The sequence below is a fragment of the Zootoca vivipara genome, chromosome 2 (assembly GCF_965207765.1).
Source record: "Zootoca vivipara chromosome 2, rZooViv2.hap1.1, whole genome shotgun sequence".
Taxonomy (NCBI): domain Eukaryota; kingdom Metazoa; phylum Chordata; class Lepidosauria; order Squamata; family Lacertidae; genus Zootoca; species Zootoca vivipara.
This window is the reverse complement of record NC_142584.1, coordinates 59,628,133-59,650,593: the sequence shown is the minus strand read 5'-3', so window position 1 is coordinate 59,650,593 and position 22,461 is coordinate 59,628,133. Positions and strand designations below refer to the sequence as shown.

Below are 22,461 nucleotides of genomic sequence, written 5' to 3'. Positions count from 1 at the left end.
AATAGGTCTAATTAATTATTTGTATTATATCTTTTTTAGAATGTAGAGGTTGGCACTAGTGAAAACCATGTCTCTTTAATCTATAAATAATCTTCATTCATAAACACATAGAGTAAGAAACATTAAGCTCCAGCAAAAATATTCAAATCTTTTTTTGTGTGTAATATGAAATGATTGCCAGATCTCCTGGCATACCAGCTCCAGTTTAAATCAATGTTCTTCACATGTAATTGGAAATCGTGACAATATATATAGAATTGGTTTTAAAATTCAGATTACAATTGAAATAAATCTGAGCTGCCCTAGAAGAAAATCCTTACTTTACATCAGGGTTATTTTACAATGGAGATGGATATAAATGCAACTAGGCTGCTTATATGGCATGTGACTCTTTATAAAGCTAAGTAAACAGGAAGTAAATTCTTCCATGTGAACAAGACCTGGGAAAGCAGAAAAAAATCACAAGACTTTGGGAAAAGTTAATGAGTAAATCAGAAACATATTAAGATTTGCTGGTAAATCAATTAATTTAAGCTGAAGTGATGGAATAAGAAAAATATCTGGTGACCACACATAATTTTAAAACTCATTTCCCCTTCAAAGCTGAGCAGGCAACTAGGAGGCCAAGACACAACGTACTGGTTCAATAGCAGGTCTTGCAGCCAGGCCTGGCACAGTCTTTAGGAGCTCTGCTGATGTAGTGTAAGATTTTGGCATGACTTCTGGTTTAGTTTTTGCTTCTCATGCCATCACAGGAAGAAAGCTGTCTTTTTGCATTATTCTGTCCAGTAAATCCAGATTAGTGCTAACACTAGTGCTACTTCTCTTTATGTTGAATATGCTGCTGCTACTACTACTAGTACTACTTTTAATTATTATTTCTTCATCAAGTTTAACAGCAGCTGCAAATAAAAGCTTCCCTCATGTGCCAAATAGCAGTTTCAGCAGGAGCAAGTTTCACACTGGAAAGTGTTAAACTCCCATCCTTTTGCACCATAGTCTAGATCATGGGTAGGCAAACTAAGGTCCAGGAGCCGGATCTGGCCCAATCACCTTCTAAATCTGGCCCACGGACAGTCCGGGAATCAGCGTGTTTTTACATGAGTAGAATGTGTGCTTTTATTTAAAATGCATCTCTGGGTTATTTGTGGGGCATAGGAATTTGTTGACCCCCTCCCCCAAATAGTCCAGCCCCTCACAAGGTCTGAGGGACAGTGGACTGGCCCCCTGCTGAAAAAGTTTGCTGACCCCTGGTCTAGATCCTGATCCCCACCACCAATAGCTACCCTTTAACTTTAAAATGTGGAAACTTTTATCACCAAACAGTATGCTTAACATAAAGTTTAGTTTGGCCTGTAGTTGAGTTCCTATTACTATCTAGATATTATAAACTGGGATTTCTGACATGGTGGCAGTGCAGAATCTGACATTCTGCAGCCATAGTGCGGCCTACCAAATCCCATAGCCTTCCCACCTGGCAAATCTTCAGTATACGATTGCACTCAAACAGATTTATTTGTGGCATTCACTTTTATGGTCCTGGCTGTTCAAAAGTACGACATGTTAAATGGTTTAGGCTTTAAGGTATTTCCTGTTTGTCAGCCTTTTATCTGTGCACTGGAGAACAGCAACTCGTCACTTTTCTCACGAGGATAAAGTTTGGTGACTGAGCCATAATGGCAAGGATCACTGTTTAATTTCCAGGGGGAAAGCTGATTAAGTCTACTTGAGAACCACATCCTGTGGACCATAAAAATGTTTTTAAAGTAAAATAAATAAATACTTATGTTAGTATGGTAACATAGTGCTGGCTTGATTTGCACTAGTAATGCAGTTTCTTAGTCCCACTATTAACTCCTTGCTGCAGTGAGAAATAGCGCTGTACTGTGCCTGTTTGCTATTCCACCCCCCCTTTTAAAAAAAGAAAAGAAGCCAGAATACATGCATGCTGCAGAGGTGATTACTGAAGAGGAGGAATGCAGAGCCAAAGAGGAATAAAATAGGAAGAAACTAGAGGGCAGGGGATGAAAGTGCAGTGAGGAAAGGTGCTGGTGTTCACCAGGATTATTATGTTTTTTAAATGTAAAGCTTATATGAACCTGATAGTCTGGTAGGGCAGAGAAAGCTCAGCTTCGTAGAAAAGCAATTTTAACATGGGCAAATAGCTTTCCAAAAGGTTCTTACAATGCCATGAGCAGCAATGAGCAAGAGTATGCCTTTGGTCACCAATGATGCCATGGGCACCGTCCATCAGCTGCCCATGACATCCACTAGCAGAGCGGGGGAGCGGGGGAGCCTAGGAGGGGGTTGCATTTCCCAGCACCATTAACTTGTGGTTGGAGGGCTTGCAAAATGAAATTTCCCCACAACTGATGTACTATCTGGAGCGAAAACATTTGGATTTCCTGTGCAGCTGAGTGATGTCTGCACATTCCTATGAAACAGTTGTCTGGAAAGGCCCTACTTCTTGGGAAAAGAATATTTATTTGCTTCTTTGTTTTTCTAGCCTTTTTCAACCTGAAAGCTCAAGAAGATAACAAAAATACGTATTTTTTTAAGAGTGAGATGTCATTATTAAAAGCCACCTATGTGCACCTTCTTCCACCTTCATTCTGAAAGCCAGCCCAGACTGATATGACTCTGCTTGGATTTGATTACACCTGCAGGGTGAGACTATTCCATATCTAGGGAACGGCCACAGAGAATGCCTCATTGCTGTGTGAAAACAGTATCAGAAAGAAGATGTTTTTGGCTGATCTTACAGCTTGGAATGGAATATATGGGAGGACCTAGTCTTGACGATATATGGGGCTTAAACCATTTAAAACTTTTTATATAGGCTAAAACCAGGAAAGAGAAGGGAGCTAATGATCACGGCTGCAATATTCTTGAGGTGAGTTGTGCGAATCACATAACGGAGAGAAGAATCCAATTTTGGTATAGCAAGCAGGTGTGCGAGTGAAGGGTGCTGGTTCCTTTGCATAGTCCCCATTCCAGGTTGATGAGCACTCGGGGAAGAAAACTGGGGGAATAAGCCACTAGGGAGGAGAACACTGTACTCCTCAGCCGTGCTCCCCCTTTGCTGATAAAATCAGATCCACAAATGTTATTTCTGTATATGATATGGGCATGCTCTCTTCGGGCAGACAGTTACAGCAAGTGCTGCTTCTTGCTGAACAAGTTGCGATATATCTCATGGCAGTCCTAGCCAACTTTTCCCCTCAAGCGTTTTTAATTTCCCAGGAATTTGCCATCTTCTTTGTTCTTTTGCAAGTGGAACATTCTCCTTTCTGTTTGTTTGTCTCTGTGGTTTTCCTTTTCCAAGCATTTCCCCCCCAGCACAAGGGATGAACTAGGGTTTTGTGAGGAAGAGGATAGTATTTTTAATGAGCGAAGCTCAATCTGGTTTGCTGTTAGGGGTTATAGTAGACTATTCTATATATCATATCTGAGCTGTTCTGCCAGGCCTTTGGTCCGGGCCCAGTCTGACCCCCTTTTTTTCTGTGGGACTCTGTATGTAAGTGGCCTCCTTGGCTCTTTCTGTTGGCCCATATGAGACGAGCACGGGTGGGTGGGCCTGGTGGACATTTAATATTCCTTACCCCTACGGCTGTGATTCGTGGGTTCCCACTTAATTTTATTCTGATTTTAAATGTGATTTTGAACTGTATTTTAACCAATCATTTGATTTTGTGTTTTTAAGGTATTATATATTTGGTGTTAGCCGCTCTGAGCCCGGTCTTGGCCGGGGAGGGTGGGGTATAAATAAATAATAATACTACTACTACTAATAATAATAATATCCTCCCTTTGAATCCTATGGGAATAAAGGGAGCAGCTGTGCGTAAGAAAATTGAATGAATATGTATTTCCCTATAAATGAGATTCTCACCCCATTACATTTATACAGTTATCAAGCTACCATTGTGATATGAAAGTTAGTCCTTGTGGGGTGTGGAGAAGTTCTTGTTTCTGTTCAGAAATAGTAATATTCTAATCCTATGCAAAGTATGCATGTACATTGGGTTTAGTGTAACGTATACCCAAATATGTGTACATAGGGGAGTAGGGGTAAGGAGATGTTTTTGAGAGTCATATTTTTGAGAGCCCTTTCCCCAGTTAAACTGCTGCCACTACTGCTGCCATCTCTGGGCATGTGGTATCAATCAATCAATCACAGTTCATCGAGCTATTACGAGCAAGGGTCACTGGGGTCACTATGGATGAGTGATGTACAAAGACCCCAGCCCAGCCCTTTTGCTGCTGATGGTGGAGGCAAAGAAAGCTCACAAGGGAGGAATCTTCTTTGCAGGCCAACATGTGTCCCTATAGTTCCATAATTCTAGTCACTAGAACTGTGGAATGATAGAATTATGGCTGAATATGTCTTCTTCAAACAAAGCCTTTAAAAAAAAACCTCGCAAAAATATTCAGTACATACTTAACACAAGAAATATGATAAACAGATTGTATAAACTGAAATCTGCGATGTACTAATCTCTTCATGCTGGAAGGGCACATATTTCATTTTGCAAAGGAAAACATATCACAGGAAGGGGCGTACAAATTACACCAACTGTCTATTGGAATTTATTCTTTCAGTGGTCTCAGCCAGATAGGATTCTGTCCCAAGTATTGGTGGTGGGTAGGGATATGGGTGAGTGATTCAGATTCCAGCAAGGCAAAGCCAGATTCCAGTTCTAGTAAGGCAATGCCAAATAAGGTAAGGGTCAGGTTCCAGCAAGGCAAAGTTCAAGCAAAGCAAGCAGCACCCTGGATAGCTCCATGCAAAGCTCAGGCTGAAAGGTCATGCAAGCAAATTCAAAATGCTTCAATGGCAGGCAAACACAAAGTGAGCCCTAAATAGAGTTGCAGCTCTTTCTAGGGTGGTGAGCTCCCCTTCCAGTGCTCAAAGCCTCTTCATTTAAAGGGGTCTAGCCCAATTCAGCAACCGGGGAAATGATGGTTTCACTGAGGCAATATGAACTCACCAGACTAGGGAGGTGCTGGCAACTCCGGCTCTGCTTATGCTGAAGCTTCTGGTGCAGTGGGAACATAGGGCAATGATATTTCCTCTGAATCCATGGGCTTGTCCCCTGAAGAGTCGTGACAACTTTCAAAGAGTCATAAGAATACAATGAATTTATAATTGGCCACTGCGCTTAGGAAAGTTGGGTTGTTGTGTTTATAGAATCTGTCATACACCATATCATATCAATGGATGACAACAGCAAATCCTTATCTAACCCTGCCCCATATATTTTTGATTTTTTTTAAAAAGGGTTTATAGAAACTGAGTATTAGACATCAATCACATAACCAGGCACGGCACACCGTGGCACGGCACACACAGGCGGAAGTGCTGATCTCACAAAAATCTCACAAGATATTGTGGAGTGCACAACATCTCACAGGATTTCAGTGAGATCTTGCTGGAAAACAGCACCACTTCAGTGAAGGTGGCCTAGTGGGTGGTGCGGCAGGGCAGGGCAGGGCAGGTTTTGGCACTTCCTGTTTTGCATTGAGCGGCAATACAGGATGTGCTGTCCTGCTCATAGTCATTCACTATTTTACTAAAAGTACCGTGAGTGGCACTCTGAATATTCATAAGAACATAGCAAAATGTACTACAGCCAATTCCTAAATAAAGAGTGTGGCCTTGAGTAAGCCTCCATATTATTCAGGCTCACTGTCTCATCTGTAAAGTGGGAACAAAAAGAATTTACTCCACAGTTCTATAATTTGCTAAGCTTGTAAAAAAAAAATCACTGTATAAACCCCAAGTGTTATGACCAGTAGTAATCCTCACATGTACAGGAGAAGTGTTGTTGCTCAGAAGACATACGGTATATAAAAAGCAAATGAGTTGTAGTGCTTTCAAACATACACACTCTGTACACCTACTATATCCAGCTGGTAAAATAAATTGCCCCTTAGATGACGCAGGAAGTACCATGAGTCGGCACAAGATGCTTCATAGCTCATTAATCTGGAATGCTGTGGTTATGATCCTATGCTAACCCTGTTCCAAAATTAAAGCTGAGGAATTATGAGCAATCCCTGCAGACTCTGTTTGGATCTTCAGCAATCAGCATGCACTCAATACACAACCAACCTATAGTGTGGAGGAAGATAGCCTAGGCTGGCTGTTCACCAAAACTGATCCAGTGTGTGACCAGTCCAAGGATTTGCACTTTGTGGACTTGCCTTCTGTATGAGGCTTGCTTCAATGTTCATTGTCAAAAGGTTGGCAGCCAAAAACCATATTGAACTTTTGATTACCTTGGATTTCCCTTGCTGATTTCCTCTTTCCACCTACACTGGTGGTCCCTGTCTGGGGCTTAGAAAGAGGATCTTAGTAATTAAGTCTACAGGGAGAAGATGTCTCCTGTGGAATTGCTTGTCACATTTGTAATCTCATGTTTTCTCCAAAGGAACTTGGGTATTCTCCAGCTTTCTACTCACAAGAATTTGCTTTTTTAACAGGGCATTGCTTGCTACAAAAGGAACTCCCATGATGCGGCATCTGTTTTTGAAGATGCTCGTCTTCTTGCTGTTCTTTCTCACAGGTAAGCAAACGCATGGCTCAGTGTGTCTGTGTGAACTGCTCGAGGAATCCCCACGGTGCACAGGACAGATGAAGAGAAAAGGAGGTGCAGATATGGCAATTCTCCTGTTGAGACATGTCCCCGTCTTAGCCATGTGCATGCAGTGTTAGTGTGCAGACACAGTAGCATTTAAAAGAAATACATTTTTTTCCCCTCATAGGCTGCAACATGCTCATTTTCCTGTTCTTGTCAGGCCTGTACAACTCACAAAACAGGACTAAATATGCAGCCCACAATTCCATTTATAACAGCTACGAGGAACTAGATTTAGGTTGAAGACAGAGGCTTGGATGAACCCAAGTACAGTGGTCCCTCGACTTACGAATTACTCGACATCCGTACGTTTCGACTTATGAACGGGACAAATGGCCGCACGCTTATGAATTTTTCTACACCGTTGGAAGCTTTAAATGCGGTTTTTCCGACTTATGAATTTTTACATGCGGTTTTTTCGACTTACGAATTTTTCTGAATATTTTTTTTTCCTATGAGAAGCCGCGTTTCGACTTACGAACTTTTCGACCTACAAATGTGCATTCGGAACTGATTAAGTCCGTAAGTCGAGGGACCACTGTATGTGCAATGTGCTTCTGTATAGGCAAGGGAGAGGCTAATTTTGCTTATCAGTGATAGCCCCTAAAACAAGAATGGGGAGCCTGTGGCCCTCTAGAAGTTGCTGGACTACAACCCCTTTAATCTCTGGCAATTGGCCATGCAGGCTGGGAAATGGAGTTCAACAACATCTGGAGGACTTCAGGTTCTCAAATTCTCTCTTGAAGGTTGGAGGGTTTCTTGAGCATGTACTAGTTTAATGTTTAAATGTTCTCTTTTCGTCAATAAATGCCAAAAGTAAATAAATATCATTTATTCTGTTGTTTATTATTTATTTAAAACATTTATATGCCACCTCTCTTTAAAGTAATTTCACTGCCTTGTAAATGAAACAATTCAAAATGATTCAATCTGATAAGAACCACATTTATCACAATACATAAACAAAACGGGGTGGAATGGGCTGCTGCCACAGAGGATCCAAAACCTTTAGGGAGATCTTAAGGGGCATATAAGGGTTGCTATCAGAAAGGGAAGTTGAAAATACCCCGTGTTTAAGCAGAAGCAGCTAAACCAAATTAAAAGATTCGGGGGGGGGGGGTTTCAGAAAGTTTAAGTCATTTTTTAAAAAAGAGATGCTTCTAGTGGTTTGCTGTATACTCTTCCTGCTTTTTTCAAGATGTTGTGGTATTGCGTCAAAAAAAAAATGCAAAACCTGCTTTATCAGAAGTGACAGTGGGATGAAAGAAATGTTTGTTTGTGCATAGTAAAGTTGTAAGCTTTTCATCATGCTGCCATGTCCTGAAACCCAGCCAGAAGGGTGGGGTATAAATAATAAATTTGTTGTTGTTGTTGTTGTTGTTGTTGTTGTTGTTGTTGTTGTTGTTGTTGTTGTTATTTAAAAGCAGCTTTATGTGCAGACATTAGCCGACTGCCACATCCACTCAGTGAAGCGCTTCGTTTGAATTTGCCATTGCTGTTGGATGGACTGAGTTCACCTTGGTCGCTTACAAACAGCAATGTTTAATGAATCCATTTTTTGTGAATTTCAATATGAACTGATCTGATCCACATCTCCTGGATTATTATGCAGATTGGAGCACAGTTATCCCCCAGGCTTTGCACCATTCTTGCATTAAAAAATATACCCTAATGCATATAAAGGTGGAGAAATACATTTAGAAATGTGTGTTTTGAGGGGGGGGGTTCAAAATGTATATTTATTAGAAAATACATTCAAAAATGTGAATTTTGAATTATTTTAAAATTGGAGATTAAATGGAGAAATGGAGCACATGCAAACTAATGCAGACCAGAAATAAAGCGATCTGTTCATCCCTATTTGCAAATTGTGAGGATCTCTTATGGAAGATTTCTGGCAGAGGTTTTCTAGCAGCTGAAGAAGCTGTCTCTCTGACATCCTTCAGGCAAGCGACCTTCAAAGTAAAGATTTTGTGCCTTGGCACCAAATGAAACAACATGAGTACCTTCACTTTCTTTACGCTCCAAGAGCAAGGCCAGAACTGCTTCCTAGATGCCCACGCTTAAAACTTACTGCTTCACAGTCTCCACTGCTGTCCCTCAACATCCTGTTTTTCCCCTGCTACAATTACACATTTTATTCATGTTATTTTGTAAACGTCCTGAGCATAGTAAGTCTCTGTTGCTGTATTTGTGGGGAACTTTATTTATTTATTTATTTAGATGTGGGCAAAATATGTTTAAAAAGCAGATCAGGGTGGCTGTTCATTTGTTTTAAAACAACAACACGTCTTTCAAGTCAAATACTTTGGGTCCCTTTATTATATTTTTCCATTTTTGTTGTGTATTATTTCATTGTTTTTAACATTTGTAAGCCACTTCTTACTAGAAAGGCAGGGTACTGAAAAGCATCATAAATAAATAAAATTATCAATATTTTGGAGGCTCAGATTGATGAGTTTTGAACTACATGGAGAGATAGTCTGGTGATAAATCTGCAAGAATTTTTCTGCCTTTTAAGTACAAGCTGCAGTGCACATTTCTAAACTGCAGCATTTTGCACTCTCCTTTCATTGTCCTATGCAATAGGAAATGATTTGTGACTGTTGTACTTCCATGACCAGTATAATAACTGTGGGAGCACAATTACACAATGTGAAGGAGGACAGTTAAGTGGCGTATAGCATATCCTTCTTATATGGCTGTTTCCACTCTCTAGTATCATTGGGAAACCTCTCTGCAAAAGCTAGGAAGCTGGCAGCTGTGATGGGCTCATAGGAAGTAATTCAGGAAGACATTGTCTACCTTAACATTTCCGAAAGATTTCCTAGCAATTTTATTTTTAGTTTTGTTGCGATTTTCCTCTCACATTGGGAACATGACTAGATCTATCCAACGCAACCTGCTAATGAAATCACATAATGGAAATAAGTGTCATGGAAGACTCTTCACCTTTTAAATACTGGTACATGATAGAAAAGAGCAATGAAATGCAGCTTGTTCCTATGAGTCTCCCCTTCTTCAGCTCAGTATTAAAAAGCCAGAATATTAAATGTTCTAGGAGAAGAAAATATATGCATTATCTTGTGGCTTTCCTATGGCCAGGCATAGGCAAACGTGGCCCTCAAGCTGTTTTTGGACTACAACTCCCATCATCCCTAGCTAACAAGACCAGTGGTCAGGGATGATGGGAGTTGTAGTCCCAAAACATCTGGAGGGCTGAGTTTGCCTATGCCTGCCTATGGCCCTGTGCTGATGTCTGACAGTGCAATCCTATGCACGTCTACTCTGAAGTAAATCTTATTTAATTTAATGGTACCTGTCTCTAGGTAAGTGCATAGAGGATTACAACCTTAATATCCATTCACACCATATAATCATCACTGAGCAAATCTGTGTTTTCTTTATAATGTTTGGTTTTGCCATAACAAAGCAATTAAGGACCAACACCAGGCTCTCACTTTTGGTTGAGAAATAGTAGGTGGAGAAAGAGGTTGATTATCTCATATATGCCTATGAATTTTCATGAAACATCTGTGATTGACCTGTGTGTTAGAACCACTAAAACAATCAGGATTGTGGTTGAGCTTTGCATGCAATTCAAGAGTTAAAACAATGAATTAATTATTAATGATTAATATGTTGCTTCCATTTCCGATCTCGCTTTCTGAATTCACCACTGCACATTCTACCGCCATGTATTGTAAGTTGCTTGGAGACCATTGGGTAACAAGCGGCTAACAAGTTTTAACACCACCACCTCAGCTTCTGAACTGTGGGACTTTAGTGTTTCTCTTATTATTTGTTTTTCTTTAAGGATTGCCACAAACCAGCTCCATGGAGATTTCTCCTAATGACCAAGAAGTCATCCTCAGTCTCTACAGTGATTATTCTGTGATATGCTCAGGGCAGAACGAGATTTACTGGAAAAAGGACAGCAAACACGTATTAGACACTGGGCTGGAGAGAAGGGACAACACTTTTATTAGCATCCTTACACTCAGGAATGTGACTGGCTATGATACGGGTGAATATTCCTGTCTCTACAAACAAGCCACAGAGGAAAAAGCCATCTACATTTTTGTACCAGGTATTGGTGATTGCAGCGCCTTGCTCCTTTTAAGTCTCTGGGTTGGTGTGCATGCATGGAGATCTGGAAGACTAGAATATATAGGAGGATGTTGACGAAAGGTGACAGGGTGGTCTGTGGTGTGGTTTGGGACTGTGAATGCTACAGGTTTTAACTTTGTGGCATATGCAAGAAACAAACAATCCAAACTGGACAGTGTGCTTCTAGCCCCATTCCTCTTTTCTTTACCATGTCCAGTTTCCACAGAACCCTACCATCTCCAGAGATGGCCCTCCTTAAAGAAACAATTTAATTTAGATATATATAATCTTACTTTGCAACAACTCCAGTCTGACAAGAGGGAAACACTGCTTTGTCCGAGCTAGAGAGAAAATAGGACTGTAGTATTCCAATAACTAATTCCTGCCAACCTAGCAGTTCGAAAGCATGTCAAAATGCAAGTAGATAAATAGGAACCGCTACAGCGGGAAGGTAAACGGCGTTTCCATGTGCTGCTCTGGTTCGCCAGAAGCGGCTTTGTCATGCTGGCCACATGACCTGGAAGCTATACGCCGGCTCCCTCGGCCAATAATGCGAGATGAGCGCGCAACCACAGAGTCGGTCACGACTGGACCTAATGGTCAGGGGTCCCTTTACCTTTACCTTTATTCCAATAACACTAAGCCTTATGCTGAGTCTCTTCTAATTCACGCTTATTCATCGTTCAATTTACAAATGTCTTATGTCAGGAATTCAGCTTTTTTATTCTTGCTACTGAATATCATCTGTGCTGTTGCATAATTAATTGGTTTCTCTCCACCTTCTTCTACCTATAGACCCCTCTTTGCCATTCCTACCTAGCAGCCAAGAGGACACATTTGTTTTCACCACAGGCCACGGCGAAGACATTATCCCATGCCGTGTGACAGACCCCAACACCAGAGTGACCCTTTATGAAAAGAAGATTGATGACCCAATCCCCAGCACTTATTTTGCACAACAAGGCTTCAAGGGGTACTTTGAAGACACGTCCTACATCTGCAGGGCAACATTAGACGAGCAGGAGTTTGACTCTGAAACATTTTATGTGTACAGCATCCAAGGTGAACCTTTTCATAATACTTCCCCCATCTAATGTGGGCAAAGGAGTTGCTCTTCAGTTAAAAGTTACGGTCTTTCTGTACTGAAATACAGCAGCCTAATTTTGTGTTTTGGTGTTGTCTCACCCATTGAACAACATGTAGCAGATGAAGCCAATTCACCCTCCTGCCCAAAGTGAAAGGCAACCTTTTGGAAGTGGACCTGCTCAATTAAAATTGGCCATGTCCACAGAGTGTTCAGTGTGCTTTGCACCTGGAACAATTGCCTGATGTATTACTCCACTGTGTTGCCATATTTTTTCTTCAGCCTATGCTGAGATTAATTTTTTGACGGAAGAGGTGGCAGTAGGATTTTCATGGAGAGAAAATTAAACTTAACGTACAAAGGAATAATCATACAACAACCATGAAGCCAGCAATATGAACTCGGTGCACATCCCATGTGCATTTTCAGTCACGTGAATCTGTCCTCCTGTAATTTTGGCTTCTTTTCATACTAATTTGAAATTTCCCCCTTTACAGTTTCCTCTTCTCCTACCTCCGTCATCAATGTCACTGTCAGTGCTGTGCAAACTATTTTGAAACAAGGGGAAAATATCAGCGTGACTTGTGCAGTGAGAGGCATTGATCTGGTCAATTATACTTGGAGTTATCCTGGCCAGAAGGTAAGTAAATGGCTGGGGGTGGGGAGCGGCTGGGAGGGAGAGGAGGTTTGTTTTGTCTTCTCATCCAGACTGGACAGAATACAAGTGATGGACTAATTGCCATGTTGTCTTCTCTGTAGACGGGTGGGCAGTCATTACAGCAGAGAGGCAACTGTTTGAGTGTAATAACTGGGCTACAAAGCCAAATGTGGATGCTCCCTCCCACAATCAGTAATTATTTTGGGACTGCATACTTATGCACACTTACCTGGGAGTAAGTCTGTTCCGAGAAAGACATGCGTAAGATTGCACCGTTAACTTGCTTGATTTTTGTGGTAAAATGCCCTGAGAACATGGTTACAGGGTAACATATAAATATTATTTAATAATTTGATAACTGAATACTCCATGAGCACCTAGGATAGGATGGAAATATTAATGAATTCATTAATGAAGTGCCCTCCATTGCTGTTCACTGCCTTGTTACTTTATGAGATGGTAGTATATAAATACTCCTATTAAAGCAAAATATAAATAAAAGAGTGAATGCAATCTGCTGCTTGAGTGGAAGTATGGGGAAAGGCATACCAAGCTGCCTTATTACTTTTGTATTAGCACACTGCCATGGTGCTTTCTTCTAAGGGCCTTTCAACATCAGATGTTGAAAATAGATGGAAAATATATGCCAAATACAAGTGCCATATGAACAGCAGAGAAGTAATTTGCACATCCCTGAATATAGAGGCTCCTTTACCTATGTATCAGTCGCTAGTTGTCATGATTGTTATGCTCTACCTCCACTGCAAGGGGCATTATCCAGCTTTCAGGCTTTGCATAGGCACCTGGTCATCCACTGTGAGAACAGGATGCTGGACTAAATGGGCGATTGGCCTGATCCAACAGGCTTATCTCACGTTCTTATGCTCTTACCTTCAATCATTTGAGCATGGCTCAACAAACCCTTCGACACACTTGAAAAAACTCCTGTAATGCTAAGCGCTATTTACATCATGTACAGTGGTACCTCTACTTACGAATTTAATGCGTTCCAAACGCACATTTGTAAGTAGAAAAAAATTGTAAGTCAAATCCCATAGGAATGCATTGGGAGAAAAAAATCGTAAGTAGAAAAAATCCTATCTAAAAATTCATAAGTAGAAAAAATCCTATCTAAACCGCATCCAAGATGGCGGACGGAGCTCCATTCGTAAGTAGAAATATTCGTAAGTAGAGGTACCACTGAAATCTTTTTGCCATTCTTCTGCAGGTAGGCAAGGAGATAAAACCATGGACCGATGTTGGAACAAGGGGCAGCCGTGATACTAGTACCACCTTAACCATCCACAACGCAGAGCTGGAGGATGAAGGAGATTATATCTGTGAGGCCACTGACACCTATCATGGGCAAAAAGAAACACAAAGCATCTTTATCAGAGTGATTGGTATGTTTGTATATAAAATTCCATCAGCCTGGTGAAATTTAATTAGATGGTGTTGAACTGACTCTATAAACCTTTTTTTTTTTTTAGCTTTGATTATTTTACTGAACTATTATCTTGCCAAGGAGTTGCCAACCTTTGTGGGGCCTGGTGGCACCTCTCCCTCTGGTCACTTATTTCCCTTTTCAGCCCGGTCATGCATCAACAGACAGAAAAGCATAAAACATGAACACTTTTCCATGGGGTCTGGATATCCAGTAGAATTAAAGTACATCCTCTTAACTGTATAATTATCAGTGGGTTCCCTGCAAAGCTTGCACTGGTGAACCGTTAAAATCACAGATCTGGTGTTTCTGAGTAGCGCAAAAGCATTGTTCCAAAACACAGAGCCTCACATGTATTCATGGTTTTTATATTAAATGACAACAAAACCACCAAGAAGTGACAAACACACCTATGTACACAAAGGTGGCCTATATTTTGATGATGGTTTTGAGAGGAATTGTAAAAATTACAAGGATTCCTAAGGATCCAAGCCTCAGAATCATGTTTTTGCACCATGGCAGCATTGGAAAGTGTCAGATCTGTGATTTTGTTGTTGTTTCCATTAAGAAACAGATGTGAGCCGTGACTTGATGGTGGGATGGTGGTAACCCATGAAAGAAGTGCAATATTAAAACCATCCGTTTTACTGGATCCAGCATGTGTGCACCTGCACTGTCTTGGAGACTCTGTTCTTTCTCTTTTCCCCTTGTGACACCCTACATTCTCCCCTTGCTCCCTGCTGGTCACTCTGTTTTCCTCTGATCTCTCAACTTGATCCTATTTCCTTCCTACCCACTCAGTCACTTTGCTTTCTGTTCAGCTGTTCAAACTGCAGAGCACATAGATCTGAAAGAGGAAGCTGGAAAGACGGTAAAGTCAAAGCCACTCAGCTTACCTGTGAATTTTCTCTCCCACTTTTTCTTATCTAGAGCATGGCTTTGTGACCTTCCACACTATTCTGAATGACACAGTTTCTGCTGAACTGCACAAAAGCCACACCTTCCATGTGCTGATTGAGGCGTATCCAAGCCCAACCATCATTTGGCTTCAGAATAATCAGCCCCTGACTTCAGAGAGCAACAGTGAATTTGCCATCAGCACCAGGAATTCCTCAGAAACCAAGTAAGTGTCTGCTGTCAGATGAGCTAGCAAAATCAGCCAGGGAGTGTAACCCTGGTTGCTGCTTCTGGATCTATCAGTGGCTGTTAATGCTGTCAACCACTGCATCCTCCAAGAACATCTCTGTGAGTTGAAGGTACTGATCTGTTGTGGTTCTGCTCCTACCTGCAGGACTAGTCTCAAAGAATGGTATTGGGAGTCTATGCCACACCCTAGCAACATAGCTGCAGGATGCCTCAAGGCAATATTTTATCCCTGATGCTACTTAGCATCTATGAAGCCATTGGGAGTAGTCATCAGGAGATCTGGGGCGCACAATCCTGACCACACCCAGCTGTGAGTCTCCATTAAGGCTGTGCACAAGCTGAACCAGTGCCTGCTTGGGTGCAGTGAATGAGGGCTCACAAAATGAATCCTGTTAAAAGCAGAGACACTATGTCTGAGTGGTTCCTAGGTCTAGGAACTGGGGATTTTGCCTTTTTCTAGAAGGGGTTGCACTGCTTCTGAAGGAATAGGTATGCTGTTGAGGGTATTGGGAGCACCTTTTCACATGGAGGCCCAAGTCTCCTCTGTGGCAAAGAGTGCCTATCACCAGCTTCAGATGGTACATGAAATGTGCTAGTTCCTGGGTAGGCGCCACCATCACTCATACACTGGCAATCTTGTTCAGAGAAAATGGCATCCAGGTAAATTTCTGGCCCGAGACCTGGCCTGAACCAGATTGGAATGGGTCCAAATCAATTTCCTCCAAAAGTTCCTGCAGCTGAACCACCACTCCCCTCTTGAGCACCTTGCCCAAAAAGAGGATCTTAGTGACCAATCAGTAGTTGTCAGGTACCTCAGAGTCCAGGGATCGTGTTTTTCTGGGGTGGATACACTACCAACTCCTTCAAAGTGGCAGGGACCATCCCTTCATACAAGGATTACCTGGATCCACATGGTCACACACATGCCCTGCCAGCCTGCATGAACAAACCAGGATGGGAAAGAGATGACAGAGCAAGTACTGTGACTACGGTGTGCTTCAAAAGCACTGTGGCTTTCCTTTTCTGTGTATAGTTGGGGAAAAATTCCTACCTTGAAAGAAAGGGGAAATAAGTCTCTTTTAGCCCACGATGGGCAATTTTCTGGATTGCTCCAATAATTTCACAAGTGTCTTCAAACTTAGTTTGATCGAAGGGACTTGGCAGAAATGCCATTTTAACTGTAGCAGGTTTCCTGCTTCTACCTGAGTTGATCATCTGCTCCAGCAACTTAATTTACATAAGGTTCTGATTCCTCCAGGTACCATACTACTCTAACCCTTGTGAGGGTGAAACAGAGTGAGGGAGGTTTATATACTGTCCGAGCATTCCATGAAGATGACTTGAAAGAGCTCTCCTTCACCTTACAGATTAATGGTGAGCAGATTTCTTTGCAAAAATTTATCTTGCATCAGGCGATTATTTATCAACCCAGCTCATTTAAACAAAAGCAACACAAATGCCAAGGGCAGGGAACAAGCATTGTCCCACTGCCAAAGGGATTGACACTGCACTCACTTCTGTAACACTGAACAAATGAGTCTCTTTTCTTTTCTTGCAAATATTCTTTATGGTTTTGAAGTACAATTACAAAGCCATAGCACAGTAAACAAACAAAAACCAATTGTAGGGAACAGCATTGATGACAGAGGCACACCAATAAAATCAGAGTGGTGCATATTTTACATCCCTGACTCCCTCCCACTGCACTGCAGACCTTGCCAAAGACTCTGGACTGGAGGATTAACTGAATGCAGGTTTCTATTCGCAGAGCTTAGGAAAGGAAAATGTACTTTGTCAGGCTGTTCATGTTTCATCAAGTCTCTGACCACTTTGCTCTACTGTATTAAGCACTCAGAAAGAGTGGGTACATTTTTCATGCAAAAGTTACACCTGTGCTCATGTTTATATGCATTTACTCTGCCACCCCATGTGGCATCCATACATGTGGAGTTTTAGCATGCTTGCGATCAGCGGTGCAGTTGTGTATGGCAGTACTGTGTGAGTGTTGCACATGAATGGGCCTGCCGATGTGACAGGTGTATTTAAACATGGCAAGCCAAGCATTCTAGAACATTTTCATAGGTAAGTCCATGCCAATCTCTCTTGGCCCTCTCATTCTCCTCTCTCTTTCACGGTGTACTTGCAAAGTCCATGAGAATTGCTTTGCTGGATCAATAGAGAGCAAAAACCCTTGCAGATAACTTCGCCTTGGGACTTCAGAGACAAACACCCCATGGGAAACTTTGCTTCACTCCTGCAACAGAGGATGCAAAGACAAAGTTCTCCACACAGGTAAGCAAGGAAGGGGAAGTCCATGGCTCAAAGTACAAATTCTGCACATGACATGACATACCTTCCATGTTCCCAATTCCTCACAATGCTGGAAACTTCATATTGGTAAACATCCCTTCCCAGCAGCAGTATAGAGACATATATAGTGGGATCAAGCTACGGAGCAATACCTGCAATGCCAGCATTACTGTAGCATATCTGCGCAGGCCTATGACAAGTCAAGATGACAATGGGGTTAGACCCATATGGATGGGTGGAAGTAATGGAATGCTGGTAGCAGACCCACCAGTGCCAGCATGGCCCTAATCTCTCCACTCTCTCTCCACTATCTCAGATAAGCAGTGTTGGGAGGGTGGCTCCACCCCACCTCGCCCATTGCCGCTGCTCAGCAAATATGGCAAAAAAGACAATCACGGAAAGGTATAAACAGTGTAAAAACAAAACTGTGCCGTGATAACTCCCTGAAACGAGATAGGTAAGGTGAAGAAAGTCAACTAATAATTCCTCAAAGAAAAATAATAGATTTAAATGTTCCAAAAGAAACTTTGATATAGAAAAGAAATAAATATCCCAAAATAACCTCAAAGTAAAGCTTGACGAGGTGCCGGCTAAGTGACTCGTAGATAACAAACCACCTGAAGTCTGTAGATCTATGGTTCGCTCTTATAAAATGTGACGTGAGCGGTGCCTCTATAATTTGGTTTGCAATGCAGCTTTTGTGCTCCAATATTCTAGTCTTTACCATTCTTATTGTGCTCCTTATGTACCATAGGTTGCATTTGCATTGGATGGCATACACCACACCCCTAGAATTACAGTTTGTAAATGTATCTAGTTGAATCACTTTATTGGTGTTAGAGATTGTAAACTCCTTTTGTTCGATGGTTAGGCTACATATGGCACAATGACTGCATTTAAAATGACCCTTGATCTGACTTGGCTGAGGTTGGCTCTCGCTGGTCATATCCGCATGTACTAAAATATCTTTCAGGTTCTTAGTTCTCAGCAAATAATAAGAACAGCACAGGCAAGGGCACACAATAGGCCCAGATACACCCTCTTTGCGGAATGTTCTAAACCTAAAGATCAACTACTAACCTGGTCCTTAGATTTTACCCTGTTATCCAACTCAATAGCCAGAATTATTAGAAAACACTGGCACATCCTACAAGAAGTCCCAGGTTGTCCGAGTACGCCTCCACGCATCGTTTTCCGCAGAACTAAGAACCTTCTTGTAAAGACCCATTTTCATTAATTCCAAGAACATTAAATATATGGCCACAAACATCATTTTATTTAAGAAGTTAGCTTGGATTTAGGTTTCAGATCAAGAGCGCTTACAGTGTTTTACTGTGATAACAAACAAGGATAGTTCCTTTTCACTTTACAATCATATTCATTACTATTATTCCTCTATAATTCTCTCCAAGTTAAGAGCATTTTAGAACCAGCATTATGTAAGTTTGTTGTATTTTACTATTGAAAGTGTCCTTTGACACGCCCTAAGACAATTAATTGTTCCTAGCCCTTTAAGAGATGGAGCTCCATTCGGTATATAAGCCAAGAATCAGTAACACCTTTTAGCAGTCTGAACAATGGAGACATACCATCACAACTAGGAGAGCTTTTGCAACCCTTTATTTAAACTTTTCGAAGAGCAATGATATTTCTCAGCCCCTTAACATTTTCCTCCCGAGGAAACAGGTATTTTCCAGTGAAACGAGTCACTTAGCCGGCACTCGTCAAGCTTTACTTTATTTAGAGGTTATTTTGGGATATTTCTTTCTTTTCTATATCAAAGTTTCTTTTGGAACATTTAAATCTATTATTTTTCTTTGAGGAATTATTAGTTGAGTTTCTTCACCTTACCTATATCTTGTTTCAGGGAGTTATCACGGCACAGTTTTGTTTTTACGCTGCTCAGCAAATAGCACAAATTTATCCCACACAGGGGGACCCAGATGGCGCTGTGGTTAAACCACTGAGCCTAGGGCTTGCTGATCAGAAGGTCGGCGGTTCAAATCCCTGTGACGGGGTGAGCTCCCGTTGCTCAGTCCCAGCTCATGCTCCAATTCCTTCATGGTTTTAGTTGCCCTTTTCTGAATGTTTTCCGGCTCTACGATATTATTTTTTAAGTGAGGTGACCAGAAACATACATAACATGTATATACTGCCAAATATAATACAGAGTTAGATGACTCTGGATAGCACAGATTTATAATTTCAAAGCGTGGACCCAGGTGGCACTGTGGGTTAAACGTTAAACCACAGAGTCTAGGGCTTGCCGATCAGAAGGTCGGCAGTTCGAATCCCTGCGACGGGGTGAGCTCCCGTTGCTCAGTCCCAGCTCCTGCCCACCTAGCAGTTCGAAAGCACATCAAAGTGCAACTAGATAAATAGGGACCACTCCGGCAGGAAGGTAAACGGCATTTCCGTGCACTGCTCTGGTTTGCCAGAAGTAGCTTTGTCATGCTGGCCACATGACCTGGAAGCTATACGCCGGCTCCCTCGGCCAATAATGCGAGATGAGCGCGCAACCACAGAGTCGGTCACGACTGGACCTAATGGTCAGGGGTCCCTTTACCTTTACCTTTATCCCACACAGGGCACACAGCGTAAAATAGGGAGGAAAAACTACACCAGGCACTGTGAAGGCAGCAGAATGCACAGCTATTTCTGCTGGAGAAAACCAAGTACTCATTTCAACCACCACAGCAGCTGCTTCTGGCCAAAAACACATGGCCTCTTTTTCTTTGCAGGATCAGGACTTGGCACATGAAGAGGAATAAACAACAGCAGCAGCCAGAATTCCACTACAGCTCCCCTACATGGGATAGGTGAGTTTTGTTTCTGTGACCATTGTGTCTGCATTCAGATGAGTCTCTGAATGCAGTTGTCAGGCATATCCAGGTCCTGAGGGGGGGAGGGGTCCTGAGGCATGGGACGTGGAAGAGCACTAAGGTTAAAGCATTTTGTTTTCGTCACTTGCTCACAATCACCTGCTGAGCATCTGGGCACCGGAACAACATAGCTATTGACCATTACTCCCTCTATTGACCATTCATCACTGCCCCCGTGTCTCTCCCAACAGGTGCAGATGCTAGTCTGGTTCCAAGTCCAGCAGAATGTGGGCTGTGATCGAGGCCTGCAGCAAGACCTGCCACAACAACAGCTACAGGAGTGAATGCAATTGTTTCCACATGGGATTACCATCATTTGCTTTCACAGTGTTTCTGTACCTGTGCAAGCTGCTTCTCAGACAGCCATGTAGCAGGTGCAGTCACACTCTAGGATGCGGATGCAGTAACAGCAAAATATGTTCCTGGTACTCTGTTGTGTGTCATGCAGCTTTCAAAGGCCCAGGAGCCCTGCTGGAATAAGAAAGTTGGGAACCCCATGTGCCCATCTTTATTTCTGAAGCTATTCTCCCACTGTGGCTGTTCAATAAAAATTTGCTTGTTTGACAACTGTTTCTGTGTGATAATAACGCAAAGCGGAAAGGGATTTCCCTCCCCCCCCACACACCTGTACCCACCTTCACAATGGAGCTCCTAATGGAAGAGGGTCTGTGGCAGGAATGAAGTACTTTTGGCCCTCCAGGTGTTGCTGGGAGGACTGCAACTTCTATCATTCCTGGCCACTGCTGGTGGGAGCAGGAGTTCAGCAACAACATATTGAATGCCACAAGTTCCTCATCCCTAGCCTAAAGTATTTGACACTCCCACATCCCACCAGAGCTCTGGGTATTCATTGTATTCAGCTTCTGAATGGAGAGATGTAGAAAGTTGAGTCCCCTAAAGATCAGTATTGGGACCTGTGCTTTTTAACTTGTTATAAATGATCTGGGGATAGGGGTGAGCAATGAGGTGGCCAGGTTTGCTGATGATTCTAAATTGTTTGTGGTCATTAAAACAAAAAGATTGTGAAGAGCTCCAAAAGGACCTCTCCAAACTGAGTGAAAAGGTGTTAAAATGGCAAATGGAATTCAGCATAAGCAAGTATAAAGTGATGCATGTTGGAGCGAAAAATCTTAATTTCACAAATTTGCTCATGGAATCTAAATGGGCAGTGACTAACCAAGGCCAAGACCTTGGAAGTCGTAGTAGATAGCTCAATGAAGATGTCAAGCCAGTGTGTGGCAGCTGTGAAAAAGGCAAATTCCTTGCCCGGGGTCTTTAGGAAAGGAATTGGAAATAAAGCTGCAGATATCATAATGCCACTATACAAATCTGTAGTGTGACTGCATTTGGAATACCTTGTACAGTTCTGGCTGCCTCACCTCAAAAAACAAAGTATGTTGTAGGTAGGATTCAAAAAAGGTTCAGCAAAGGGCAACCAAAATGATGAAAGGGATGGAGCAGTACTCCTATGAGAAAAGATTGTAGCATTTGGGAGTTTTTGGTTTAGAGAAAAGGTGAGTCAGAGGCGACACGATAGAAGTTTATTAAGTGATGCATTGCATGGAGAAAGTGGATAGAGAATTTTTTTCCCCTCCCTCTCTCATAATAGAACTCATGGGCATGAAATGAAGCCGAATGTTGGCAGTTTCAGGACAAACAGAAGAAAGTACTTCTTCACATAGCAGATAGCTCAACTATGGAACTCTCCCAGGAGGCAGTGATGGCCACCAACCTGGATGGCTTTAAAAGACGATTAGACAAATTCATGGAGGACAAGGCTATTAGCCACAATGCCTATGTTCCACCTTCATTGTCAGAGGCATTATGCCTCTGAATACCAGTTGCTGGAAATTGCATGTAGGCAGACTGCTTGCAGGTTTCCATGGGCATCTAGTTGGCCACTGTGAGAACAGGATGCTGGACTATATGAGCCATTGGCCTCATCCAGCAGGCTGGTCTTATGTTCTCCAGCAAGAGGACAGCTTCCTGGTATCTCACCATCTCCCTGGTGAACTATACAATCGGACTGTGTGAAGACTCCGCTACATTAGTCAAAAGACAGCGTTATAAATGCTTTATAATACTGTGGCGCCGGGTGGCGCTGTAGAGCTGAAATCGCAACTCAATGCTATTTTAAATTGTGAGCTTTACAATGGTTTTGTTTTGTTTTTTTGGCAGATCGTTTT

The 22,461-nt window shown here is 42.1% G+C and overlaps 1 protein-coding gene across 3 annotated transcripts in view; it reads left to right on the top strand.

Annotated features, from left to right (window-relative positions):
- Positions 1-22,461, top strand: part of PDGFRB (platelet derived growth factor receptor beta) — a 75,920-nt gene that overhangs the window by 27,352 nt on the left and 26,107 nt on the right. The window contains exons 1-8 of one of the 3 annotated variants that reach the window (XM_088662010.1): positions 6,029-6,246; positions 6,487-6,569; positions 10,459-10,731; positions 11,547-11,813; positions 12,333-12,475; positions 13,722-13,896; positions 14,868-15,060; positions 16,342-16,457. In XM_088662010.1, the coding sequence (XP_088518136.1) occupies positions 6,215-6,246; positions 6,487-6,569; positions 10,459-10,731; positions 11,547-11,813; positions 12,333-12,475; positions 13,722-13,896; positions 14,868-15,060; positions 16,342-16,457 (1,282 nt within the window). In that variant the 5' untranslated portion in view covers positions 6,029-6,214. Of the gene's footprint in view, positions 1-6,028; positions 6,247-6,486; positions 6,570-8,597; positions 8,813-10,458; positions 10,732-11,546; positions 11,814-12,332; positions 12,476-13,721; positions 13,897-14,867; positions 15,061-16,341; positions 16,458-22,461 lie in introns of those variants that run through there. The other 2 variants (XM_035105655.3, XM_060271638.2) reach the window with 2 other exon arrangements.